Here is a 13,495-nt window from a genome sequence, read left to right on the forward strand (position 1 = left end):
AGGATATGCTGAGTTTAAGATGTCTGTAGGACATTCAGTTTGGGATATGGAAGTCAACAGAGAGGCTGGCTTTAGATTAAGTAGATTTCAGAACTATGAGATCACTAAGTAAAATGGTATACAGAAGAGAGCCCAGGACAAAATCCACTTTTAGCCACCATGAGGATCCAACAAAGGAGAATGGGAAAGAAAAGTCAGGCAAATAAGAGAACCAGGATAAAATAGTCACAAAAATCTAGAGAGGAGAGTAACAAGTAGAAGAGAATGATCATTAGTGTCAAAAGTTGCTGAGAGGTCAAGCAGGATAAGGATTAAGAAAAGACAGATTAGTCCTAGTATGGAGTATTATGAGATCATTAGTAATTTAGAGGGAGCAGTTTCAATTGAATGATAAACTCGGAAGCTGGCCTATGGAGATTTGTAAAGAGACTGAAGGAACAGAAAGTGGAGTGGCTCATTCTAGACAAGCTTCTCAAGGAGTTATCCAGAGAAGGCAGAGAAATATAGGGTGATAGCTAATAGGGATAGAAGGATCAAGTCAAGGTTTTTTAAGGATGTAGGAGACCTCAATATGTTTATAGACTGTAGGGAACTAATCAGCAAACAAGTAGGCATTAAAGATAAGAAAAAAATGGGGGTGATAGAGTGGGCAATCTTGAAAAAATTGGGGTGGGATGGAATCACTTAAACAGGTAGAGGGATTTTCTTGAGAGAGGCTACTTCTTCATATAGACAGAAATAAAGTGAATAAATTGGTAGAAGGCAAATGAGTGCTAAGCCTTGGGCAGGGCAGGACTTGAGGAGAGATTGATGTTCTTGGCAAATGGCTTCAAATTTTTCACTGAGGCAAGGTTATAAATGGAAATAGTGAGGGGAGGAGAAGCCATGAGAGGTTTGAGGATAAATGAAAAGATTTAGAAAAATTGTGTTGAGTAAGATAGAAAATCAATTTGGGAGATAGTAAAAGGATTACCTTGTCATAGTAAGGATCCAGTTGAGTTTATGTGGCATAAATTGGTAGTGGCCCCAGTCAACATAGGTTTCTGATGTTCTCTGGCTTTCATCAACCGTAGCCCATGAACAAGAGAGGACAGCAGATGATGAATACAATCCAAGGCTGAGACTTGGCAGGGCCAGATCTTGAATTGTTGTTTGTCCTTCCTTCTCAAACAGGACCATGACATCAGGGATATAGAGATCTGAATGATTGGAGATGGCCCTGGGTAAAAGAAGCCAGTGCTGAAAAGAGTACTGAGGAGGAAGTCAGGTCTCAGGGAGAACTTGATGTAAGTCAGGAAGGAAAATATTGAGGATGGAAATAAAGTATGGATCACACATTCCAATGAGCCGGTGAAAGGGTGGTAAAAAGGGTTTGAATAACGACAGCAGGGAGTTGAGAATTACTAAAGTGATGCAGTAGAGAATTGTTAGTGATCATGGAATCTGTTCAGGTAGGTTTTCACCAACTCTAAAAGTCTGGTCTCAGTATGTAGTACTCTCAGGTCTCATTAGGCAGCACTAAGGATGTAACTGGGAGTAGGGGCAGATACCTATGGGGAGAGAAGCTTAGGCATGTTAAACATCGAGACTACATGATGGAATGCTGTTTCAGGCCTGTTGGGACAAGGCAAGCTGGATTAGGGACCGGTGGAGGAAGTAAGGGAAAGACATTCCTCTCCACCTCACGGCCTTCAGATCAGACCAGGACAGAATAGTGAAAGCCTGATAGAATTAACTGATCTCTGCTTTCATTTTCATAGGCTCACAAATCATTTATAAGCCCATTATTAGAACCACTCAGAAACCATTTAATCTTAGCATTTTTTGTGAATGAGAATCAAGTGTACTGACCTATAGTTTTCATATTCTGTCCTCTTTTCTTTGAAAATCAGGATATTTGTCTTTCTGTGTTATGTAGTTCTATTTCCTAAGATTTTTCAAAGATATCTGAGAGCAGCCCTGAAATTATTCTTACAAGTTTTTGCCCCAAATCTTAGGAAGTCAGTTATTCAGAAGAGAATGTGCAGTCATATTGTAATGCTGGAGAAACTGAGGAGAAACATAGAAATTAGAGAGTTTTTAAGAGGCTTCAGGTAGAGAGATTGGATAGGGTGCAAAACAGAATCCATGTTGATCCCAACCAGCTGGATTGGACTCTTGTTTCGAAGCAGTAGGGAGCAACAGACTCTTATAGGGCTCCAGGGATCAGGGAAACAAAGGCAAGGTGGGGGGTAGAGCAATGGTGAGTAGAAACTTCCAGGAACAGACCATAAATTTGGTTCTGACAGGTTGGGGTAAGGAAGGCTCTTATAATAAGTTGGGAGGACCAGGAGCCAGGATATCTGAAATAAGAGATATACCTACATAACTTGAGATAAACCATCTTAATTTATGATTCTTTGGAATGCTAGTGGTTAGGGCATCCAGCCCTAATTATCTCAGTCCAAATGGCTAGGAAGGGAATTTAACACTAGAGAGACTAAGACAGAACAGTTTAGGCAAACTGAGGCAGAACAATATTAGGAGCAGAGATTGCTATCTGACCTTTTCCACCATTTTCTTGGGTTTTCATTTCTTGTTATCTACTTATTTTTATCCTCAATTTAAAAATGTTTATACTTGGAAGAAGCATGATAACAATTTATATCTCTATATTAACTTGGCCAGGGTCATATAATAAAGAATAGTCAGAGGTAAGAATTGAATCTAGGTTACCTGACCAGAAGTATATTATCCTACTCTCTCCTCCCCGCCATCCTACCCTATATTTTGTATGTTATTATCATCACTTCTAATTCAGTCAGTGATTCTGTTGAGGTTGGGAAAGGGGACCCCAAAAGTTCCAGACCAATGTTGTGAGGTGTATCTCAAAAGAATTTGCAGGCTTGAATTTATCTCCTAGTCAAAAGGCAAAGCTTTATCGTAAGTAATGCTATTTTAAGGGAATTCAGCAGAGAAACTGAAGCAAGGAGATACATTTATCCAGCTTCTACCATAGATATGCTAATTCTATGGCTTAAGGGTAGCTCTAGGGAGTAATCTCCAGAATTTGGTTCTCCCTGACCAGATTATAAATCAGCAATGAATTCAGGAGTAGCTCTGGAAATTGGCTGACTGACAAGATTATCAGTCATCTATGAATTGAGGAGTAGTCTTGTTCACTATTGTCTCAGGAGTTTGATCTGTGGGAGTTTCTGAGGCCAGAAGCTATTTAACTAAGGTGTGGGGGGCAGATTCCAAAGCTAGAAAATTTAGGACTACTGACTTCTTGTTAGAACAGAAGCGCCCCCCCCCAAGGGCAGGGGACCCTAAAATCATGGCTGTATTTTCCTAGAAACTATACCATATCAGTTCTGTTACCTTTCCCAGAACCTTTTTTTTTTTTTAATTTTTCTTTCCTTTGTTGTCCATAGTATCATTCATTTGTCATTGTCCTTTAACAGTTCTGAGTTTTTGTGATTTATTTATCAAACTATTCATCTTTTTGCCTATGAATACTGGTGTGTTTTTAGAACGGTTTCATCTTTCTCCCTTTACTAATACTTATTCAAATAATTTCCTTGATATTTGCCCTTGTATTTCCCATCCTTACTTTAATGTATCTTTTTATCATATGATACTGATAGGGTTCTTGATCCTTGATAGATGGTGGGCTTTGACCCAGAGAACCTGAATTACTCTCTGAGGCAAGCAGGGAGGAGCACTGATATTTTAATTAGGTCTTTTGTTTTCCTAAGCAGGATTTTATTACTGTATGTACTTTATTACTTTTACTATTCCTTTTATAATTCTTTGCATTGGCAAACATTACAATGACCTTATCCAATCAGAAGACCAAGTTATGATGTCCACACCCAAGGTTATTTCTTTATTTCTCCCCTATAAAAAGTCTATCTGTACCTCAATTCCTTGCTAACTCCTTAGCTGCCAGTCAGTGATGTAATAATTCAATTCTTTGCAGGTTCATTAAGAACCTTCAACTTTATGGCAGTAATTTTATTAAGATTTAGTCTGTCTAATGACAATTGTTAATTGCTAAAACCCCAGATGCAAATTAGCTGTTGTTAGCAACATCATAAAATTTTTGCCTCTTGATTTGGAGATGATCTAAGCCTACAGATTCTTTTGAGATACCATGTGACATCAGTCTGAAACCCCAATATATTTTTGGGGTCCATACTTCCTGAACCCCAATAATATCTTTCCATCTCTCCCTGTTTAAATCTATTCTGTTTGTTTTGAATAATGTATTTCTTCCAGAGAGATGTTTCAGTCCTGTGTCCCATCTTGTTGAATCTCATTGTTATCCAGGTTTACAATCTTAATGTCATCTTCAGTTCTTTATCTCCACTCTCAGCATGTACCTAACTCATTGCCAAGTCTTGTTTATACCTCTACAGCATCTCTCAATTTGTCCCCTATTATCTACTTTGTGAGTGTCTCCTTTTGTTCTGGGTCTCATCAGCTGTCACCTGGCTATTTACAATAGGCTCTTCATTGGTGTCTCTCCCTCAAGGCTCTCCTTTCTGTAGTTCATTTACATAGTTGTTTAAGTGATTTTCCTAAAAAACCTGTTCAGTTGTATTTCTCTTCTCAAAAAATTCCAATGACTGACTGTTTTCTTGAAGATCAAATAGAAATTACTTTGTCATTTAATGTCTTTTCGCAACCTTTGTCCCAAACTGCATTTTCTCTGTATTTAACTGGAGTTGTAGGAGAGAGACTAAATTTAATTCTAGAGAACAAGAGCATAAGATGAAATCTGATAAGATTTTTCTCTTACATTTTGTTGATAACTGCCAGATAATTTTCTATCCTTATTTTCAATAACCTCTAAATAAATTTACTATTTCTTTCAATTATGAATATAGACAATATTTTTGGTTCTGTTAAAGAATCCATAGGTTTCATAGGCAGTCACCAGACTGCCCCCAGATTCCATAACAAAAATAGTTAAGAATTGCCCTTGTCTAGGTAGTCTGGGTATATCTTATTACATGTCTTTATTTACTAAGACTTTCTTCATTAAATATAATCATTTGTTTGAACTAAAATTTTCTACTTTTCTTGGGCTTATTAGTGTCCTCCAGCAAAAAGATAATTATTTAAATTATACTGTTTTCATATACAGCATTTTTACCTAATTAGAAACAGACTAACTCTCAGTCAAAGCTAAGCTTGATTGTCCTTAAGTAAAAACTCTAATATTCTAATTTTTCTTCCAATTTATGGAACATGTCAGACTTATGATAGACACAGTGATTACTGTTCAACATTTGTCATACTAACTTTACAAGACATTTTATTTCTATTTATTATTCCCATAAATACTACAGTCTTATATAGTTTGAAATACAAATATTATCTTACAAATGGTGAAACAGACTTTACTTAATTTACTTACCTCAGGTCACATAACTTGCCCATAGTATAACCAAGATTCAAATGTATGTCTTTTGATGCCAAATAGTTTGATATTTATTTTTTTTTGTACTGATAAAGAAGGGTTTCTTGACTCTTTTTATTTTATATACCTAGCACAATTGATTAGAAATGATGAAAAATGACATAAAATTAGCAAGAAATAAAACTAATTAGGGAAAAATTGTTGGTTTGTGGTGAATAATTAAGCCAAGTGAGGAATGTTGCCATGTATTTATTAATGATAAAATATGAGTTTCATTGTTCAATATGAAATACTAATTTCAATAAAAATTTATGTATTAACTACCATTCATACATGGTCAGAGATCTTTTCATTTATAATCCTTTCATTACACTTGTTAAATACATTTAGTTTGTAAACTATTCCAGTAATCATTGTTGAACATTCAAGAACCTTTTAAGTGAGAAACTGCTCTTGATCTAGATTCAGCCCCAGTGCAGCTAGCTCTTTCTTTTAAAAAATTATTTTTTTAATGTTAGTCACAATACTTCAAGGAGCAGCTAGCCTTGATATAGAGAGAAGCAGAAATTGGAAGGAGGCTTGTTGCTCTGGCAAATCTAATGAAATACTTCTCCCACATTGTCTGTAAAGGGGCATATTTACTCAGTTCTTTCTAAATATCAGAAATAGGACTTGCAGGGATAGTTCTTCATTATTTCATCCTTTGAGATACAGAAATGGCAGAAACTTATGCATTTTTTAGAAATACTTACCTCAGGATAATAAAAGGGGTTGGAGAAGGAAAAATTTCCTTTCTAAAAAGCACAGTTTTGGATTTTTTTGGAGGGTTTTTTTTGATGGGATAGAAAAGATGATTGGACTCATTTTTGATAATTGAATTTGAGTTAGACAACACTGTAAAGGATATATGATCATGAAAAAATATTTATGTATATACTTTTTTTTTTTTTTTAAAGGAAAGGCTAAAACTTATTTATGAAGAAAAGAATGAAATATTAGAATCTCAAGTCAAGACACTGAGGTAAAGTGAAACAATTTATTTAAAGTATTTATTTAAAAAAAAATTAAAGATCTAATGCAAATTCAGTAATAACAAAAATAGCAAACTTTAACATACGCCAAAAAAGTGTTTGCTGGTAGTAGAAGTACTGTTTTTTGAAATGACATTTCTCAAAATAATTCAGGAAACTTTTTGGTTTCAGAGGTTCTAAAATGTCTCTTTATATTTTTCAAATTTCAGTTTAAAATTTTATAGACTAAAAACTTCAACAAGAATGTACCAGTCCAAAAGGTGAATTTTTATAAATATGCATAAGTTTCTTCATTTTGCCTCAAATTTGTATTGTATTTTTGGAATTGTAACTTGTACAATTCCAAAACATTGTGACTTCTTTTCTGTTGTCAAATGATATATATATTTACCATTATTATACTAGCAAACAAAAGGTCTTAGATTTTAGACCACCCTTATTGGAATAAAACTGCATTTTTTTCAGTGGAAATTAATTGAAAATATTTATTTTTATAGAAACTCAAACTTTTTGTTAGAGTTCTTTATTATATTTACAGTATTTTTTCCTTATCTACCATTTTGGTCGATGCAGTCAGCCTTTGAGCTTTAAAAATCTGCAACCTCTATTTTTACCATCTGAATCCAATTCTCCCTGTGCAACAAGAGAACCGTTTGGTTCTGCACACATATATTGTATCTAGGCTATACTGTGACATATTCAACATATATAGTACTGCTTGCCATCTAGGGGAGGGGGTGGAGGGAGAGATAGGAAAAATCAGAACAGAAGTGAGTGCAAGGGATAATGTTGTAAAAAAAAAAAAAAAAAAAAAAAAAAATTACCCTGGCATGGGTTCTGTCAATAAAAAGTTGTTATAATAAAAAAAAAAATCTACAACTTCTTTTATAATGTCCAAAGTTTGCTTTGTTTTTGAAATATGTTCCCAAAGTGTCCAACTTTTTCAGAGCATAGTATTAAGATTATTTTTTGCTTCAGGACATTAAAGGGAAACTGACTGAATTGAAAGCTTTGCTTCATACAATATTTTAAGGCTTTTTAAAAATTGATATTGGTTGGATTGTTGCTTAAAAGGATTTCCTTGAGGGAAGTTGGATAATACAGTGGATAGAGTACCAGCCCTGAAGTTAGGAGAATCTGAATTCAAATTTAGCCTCAGACATTTAACACCTACAGCTGTGTGACCCTGGGCAAGTCACTTAACCCCAATTACCTCAGGGGGGGAAAAAGATTTCCTTCATCCAAGATGTCTCCATTTAACAAGTAAAGAAATAAGCATTTGTTTTTGAAAAATTCCATATAAATGAAGATGCATATATTGAGTTTGGTTCATTTATAAGATTTATCTTCTGTTTTCTTCTTTTTTAGCCAAGACTTGTCTGAGTCTCAGAACATGTGTGAAGAACTCAAGAAGAAACTAAGGCATCAAGAATCTGCCCTTTCAGCTTCTAACTGTGTTGGTGGTCTTTGCTTAAAATGTTCTCAACATGAAGCTGTCCTTGCTCAAACTCATACCAATTCTCACATACAGACCATTGAAAGATTGACCACGTAAGTATACATATATGCATATCAACATCTTATTTTTTTTTCCTAACTTTGAAAACTATGTGATTTTAAAATCATTGACTACTCCAGATTTGATGGTTTCATTGTGGTTAATGGAGAAAATGGTGCTCACAAAATCTTGACAGGTTTGTTGCCTTTTTTCGGGTTTCCTCTCTGGTTTCATCTTAAGTTTTCCATGAGCCCCTTTCTTCTCTCATTCACTTATCATCATAAAATGAAAAATACATTCTACCCCAGTGTTCCTTTTAATGAAGTATTGGCTGGTTAAAGCAATTTTGGACTTTTATGATAATAGATTTACACAGGTTACACAATGGGAATATCTCTAGAGCTTTGTTTTTTGGACTGTCTTCTCTTCCACCATACTATTTTATTTGGTGATCTCATTGGCCAAATAGAAGGATCTATGACAAATATCAAAATATGTTTAAAAGAATTGCACATATGATATGATAATATGACATAGCTATGTCAGATTACTTACTATCTTGGGGAGGGGGCATGCAATATTCTTCTCTAAAATGTAATGTTCTCTGGGAGCAGGTTTCTTGGGGGACTTCTGGGAGCAGCCTTCATTTCAGTTCAGTAATCACCCCAAGTGCAGCCAGGGATTAAAGTCCAAATCCTTTATTGTCTCTTTCCAACTCTTTCTCCTTTCCTTAGGGGGTTAGCTTTCTTAGAGGCCTATCTCTCTCCTTGGTTCGGAGAGCTTAAGTTCCTGCTGCCTTCTCTGTCTTCTGAATCTCCCCAACTGAATCCTGCCTGAGGCTCCAAGAGCTTCTAGTGCTCTGTCTACCCTGGCCCTGAGAGCTTCTTGCTTATATGCTGTACACTGAGTATAAGCCAATCATTATCTCACTAGGAAACCATTATTTGTTGTAGCATTAAATCAATGCTAAACTAGATTTAACCATTATCTGTGAAGACTGCCTTAGCATCCAAGATACTTTAGAATCAGCCGGAGTCAGGATAAGCAAAAGTCCTTTATCTTTATTCTTTGTGGACATTAGAGAAATGGCCACATGAATCCGGCTAAGAGTCACTCTGGCTTTCTCACTCCACCCTACAATCCCTCCTCCAAATCTCTCTATAGGTCAACAAATTGAGCCAGCACATAATGGTGGTGCGGGTCATTTTCCAAGCAATTGCAAATAGAGTATTGTCCAATTGGTAATTAGCCTTATGTGCTTGCTTGTTCAAACCTCAGTGCATCTGCTCAGTTTCAGCCCACTACATCTCCTGCTTTCTTTTGTTTTAGAACACAGGTGGTCACGCCATCCCTGACCTCTCAGGGAGGTGAGAGCCCCCAAGGGGAGGTGATCATGCCCTCTCTGACTTCTCAGGAAAGGAGGTGAAAACACCGAAAAGGAGGTGATCACATCCCCCCAACATCTCAGGAAGGGAGATGAAAAGCACCAAAAGGAAGTGGGGATTGCTAGCGGGCTGAAGGGTCTTATTAGAAACAGTTATGCACAAACCCATCAGCATGGGAGGTGTTACAAAGCACATAGCAATAACGCACAGACTATTAGTGATGACTCTACCCTCAGTCAGTGCAGGCTCAATGTGGTGCAACAAACATGAATTGTACATGCAAGTAGTGATATAACAAACAATATGAATCAACATGGTGTGTAAAAGATTTCCAGAAGTCCTAGAAGGAGGATATGTAAACAACAGTCACACATATGCCTTCTTCAGCAGCCAAGAGATAGTCCAAAACCAATCTATTGTCCATTGCTTCACGTTCCAGGGAATCCAATGATTCCAGCAGATTTTGAAGTCCTGCAACAGTCTTATCATTTCTCAGAAAATCCAATGATTCCTGAGGGCTTTCAAGTCCTACAACAGTCTTATCATGTCTCAAAGAATCCAATGATTCCTGAGGGCTTTCAAGTCATACAACAGTCTTATTATGTCTCAAAGAATCCAATGATTCCTGAGGGCTTTCAAGTCCTACAACAGTTTTATCATGTCTCAAAGAATCCAATGATTCCTGAGGGCTTTCAAGTCCTACAACAGTCTTATCATGTCTCAGAGAATCCAGTGATTCCTGAGGGTTTTGAAGTCCAACAATTTTCGATGTCCTTGAGTCAAACACCATAACTGCCATGCTCTTTCAGTGGGTGAGCACAATCAGCAACAGAACCACCCGATATTTTTTGGGTCTTCTTTGTTTCAAGGGTCTGCTCCATCTCTCTCCGATGGATAAGGCGAATACGGCTCATTGGTACCTATCTGATTCCTTCTCCACCTGTAGAGATACAAGCAAATCCTCTCCCCCAAGCAGTAAACCTATCTGGTCCCTTCCATTTACCATTTCTGGTCTCTCCACATCACCTGGCGATTATCTAAAGATAATGGAGCTGCTCGCACTGGACACTGCCCTTCCGGTGGGTTATAAAACCTGTCTGCCAGGCCAGTGCATCTTTGTCAAAAATCAAGAAGTTAATAATATAAAGAGCTAGATTTGAAGTTTTCTAGGGTTACCTGTGGCTCCCCCTTCTTTTGTTTTTGGAGGAGTGTCTTAATGTCTCTGTTTCTCCTCTCTACTGTTGCCTGTCCTTGAGGATTAAAAGGTATGCCCGTGGTGTGTAAAATCTTATACTGTGCACAAAAGTGTGCAAAATGTTTAGAAGTATATGCAGGTCCATTATCTGTTTTTATTGCTTGTGGCACACCCATAATTGCAAATGCTTGGATAAGGCATTCAGTGACCACTGGGGCTGTTTCTTTTGTTGCTGGTATTATAAAAGTGAATCCTGAAAAGGATAAAAGACGACCAAAAGATTTATAATGGGTCACATCCATTTGCCAAATTTCATTGGGTCTCAAACCATGAGGGTTCTTCCCTAGAGGCAGTGGAGGAGCATGGAAAGGAAGGCAAGCTGTACAGGCTTTTACTATGCTCCTAGCTTCCTCTCGTTATTTCAAATTATAAATGTAAAGCTCAAGCAGCCTGATGATATTTAGAATGAGATTCCTGGGCTGCTTGAAATAAAAGAGTATTGGCCAACATAGTCAGAAGGCTATCTGTCTTTGAATTACCATCAAAAATAGGACCTGGCCACTATGAGGGTGGACATGCAAGATATAAATCTTACCTGGATGCTTTCTCACTTGCTCTTGAAGTTCCTTAAAGAGCTGATATATATTAGAGGGTATAAATTTTATTTGGGCTGTGGCAATTCTTTGTACCACACCTACTGAATAGGCTGAATCAGATATCATATCTCCTGGATAATAAGAGCTAGAATGATTGCATACAATTCATTCTGCCGAGTGGACTGAAAAGGAGTTCTGACTACTCTCTTTATTTAAGTCAAGAGAGTATACAAAGCAAATATTATGTTTGGATGCATCTGTAAAGATAGTTGGTCCTTTAAGAGGATCTTTAGAAACTTTTTCTTCAAGAATCCATGGCCAATTATGTAATAGTCTGGTTATCTTTAATGAAGACCCATGTGTAAAATTTGGAGCCATGGCCAATAAAATTTGCCACTCTGGGATGGTTTCCCAGCACACATTAATTTGTGTATTAGTATAAAAGGTGTATATCTTGTCAGATCTTGTCCCAGATAATTGTACTGGTCACTTAATGGCCTTTAATAAAATTCTAGCCACAAGCACTGGGTAAGGAATAAGGCTTTGTTCTGGTTGTGCCGGGAGGTTCACCCACTTCATTACACTATCTCCTTCATGAAGGACTGCTGTGGGTGCCTCTTGTATAGCAAAAACTGATATTTCCAAGGGTTTTTGAGTGACTCTTTCAATCACATTGGATAAAGCCAGTTTATCTTCTCTCAAAGACTTTTGAGCTTTTTTTGTAAACTAACGTAGTGAATTTAAAGCACTGTCTCTTCTTAAAATGTCATATAACAGTTGCAATTGATAGGTAGTCAACCCTAACACTGGTCACATCCATTGGATATCTCCTATCAATTTCTGAAAGTCATTTAGGTGTTTAGCTTCCCTGTTCTTAAGAACAGTTTTAGTATTGTAAGTACCTTAGGGTATACTTCATATCCTAAATATTGAAAAGGAGCATATCTTTGAATTTTTTCTGGAGCTATGTACAGTTTGTAGTTCCTTAGTGTTTCTATGGTCTTTTGTAGACATGCTTCTAACATTTGTTCCTCAGGTGCGCATCCCAATATATCATCCATGTACAAACATATGTATGGGTAATTTTTCAAAATTGACCCTTGCAAAACTTTGTTCCAAAATTTTCCCTCCTTCCCCTCATCCCCTCCCCTAGATGGCAGGTAGTCCAATACATATATCATTTATTTTAATAATAAGTTTACATTTTAATAATATTTTAAGGTCTGTAGTTAGCAAAATACTAAGTTATCCAATTTAGAGATCAGGAAACTGAGGCACAAAAATGTTAAGTTGCCAAAAATGTCATGGCATTGGATCTAGTTTTCCTGACTTGGATTACAAATCCAAGTAATTATCTCTCACTGTCTCTGTCTCTCACCATCTCTGTCTCCTTTTTCTCTTTTTGAAATTTAACCAAAATTAATTTCATTTAAAACCTTTCTATGTGAAGAAATTCCAATGGGAAATATTCTAAACTTGGGCACAAGAAAGGCATTGTAATTAAATCTAACATCACAAATGACTCTTTAAGTCAGCTGTATCACATTTTTATTCTTTGAAAAAGTTCCCACATGTGTTATATGACTTGCAGTTGAAGTTCTATGAAACTACAGTGTTGCATAATTATAGATTTCTCAAAATTTTAAAACTATTTGTTGTTTAAAAAAAAAATTGCAGTACTACCTTTGAATTAAAACAATAACAAAGCTAAATTCTTCCTTCAGTTAGTTTTCTCTTTAAGCCAGCTAAAATTTGAAAAATTATAGTTGCTTCTTGGCAGGCACTTTTCTTTTTATTGCCAAATTTTAAACTGTAAACAGTTATTCCAATTGAATTTAAAACCATAGTTTCAAAATTGGAGTCTCACAATAGTCCAAAACCTATAGAGAAATATACATTGGATTTATAAGCCCATTCCTTGTTCTGCCTTTTAATGACTTTTAAAACACTTTCTGCATTGGGAATTTCTGGGCAATTTTAGCATTTTCCTTAGTCAATAACACCTTAATTGTTTAAGTTGTGTTTTTGTTCTTTTGTACAACTTATTGATTAAATTCTTTAGCTCTCCTTTTTGCCCAATGGCCACTTGTAAACATTAGCAAATTTATCTTGGAATCTTTTTATTCAAAGAATGTGGAGTTTATTTCCAGCTCTGAGATCTCACTCTACCTAGATTTTGTTCTGAGGCATTTTGACATTTATTTCAATTATATCTTTGATAAATATCTCATAATATCTTAAGAGTTGGAAAGGATCTTGGAAGTCATTTAGAATAACAGATAACAACAGAAATCCCCTTTACAACATCCTGGAAATTAGTTATCTCCCTTCTCCTTAAAGACTCTCTACCCCCTTGTGAAACAGCTCATTCTATTTTTAACAG

The 13,495-nt window shown here is 36.1% G+C and overlaps 1 protein-coding gene across 9 annotated transcripts in view; it reads left to right on the plus strand.

The window, feature by feature from the left end:
• SDCCAG8 (serologically defined colon cancer antigen 8) overlaps positions 1-13,495 on the plus strand; it is a 270,874-nt gene that overhangs the window by 47,521 nt on the left and 209,858 nt on the right. For all 9 annotated transcript variants that reach the window (XR_004234180.1, XR_004234179.1, XM_031968542.1 and 6 more), the window contains exons 7-8: positions 6,364-6,428; positions 7,807-7,989. Coding sequence is in view for 7 of the 9 variants with exons in the window: in XM_031968542.1 (XP_031824402.1) it covers positions 6,364-6,428; positions 7,807-7,989 (248 nt within the window). In the remaining 2 variants the exon portion in view is untranslated. The remainder of the gene's footprint in view (positions 1-6,363; positions 6,429-7,806; positions 7,990-13,495) is intronic.

This window comes from Sarcophilus harrisii, chromosome 4 (genome assembly GCF_902635505.1).
Source record: "Sarcophilus harrisii chromosome 4, mSarHar1.11, whole genome shotgun sequence".
Taxonomy (NCBI): domain Eukaryota; kingdom Metazoa; phylum Chordata; class Mammalia; order Dasyuromorphia; family Dasyuridae; genus Sarcophilus; species Sarcophilus harrisii.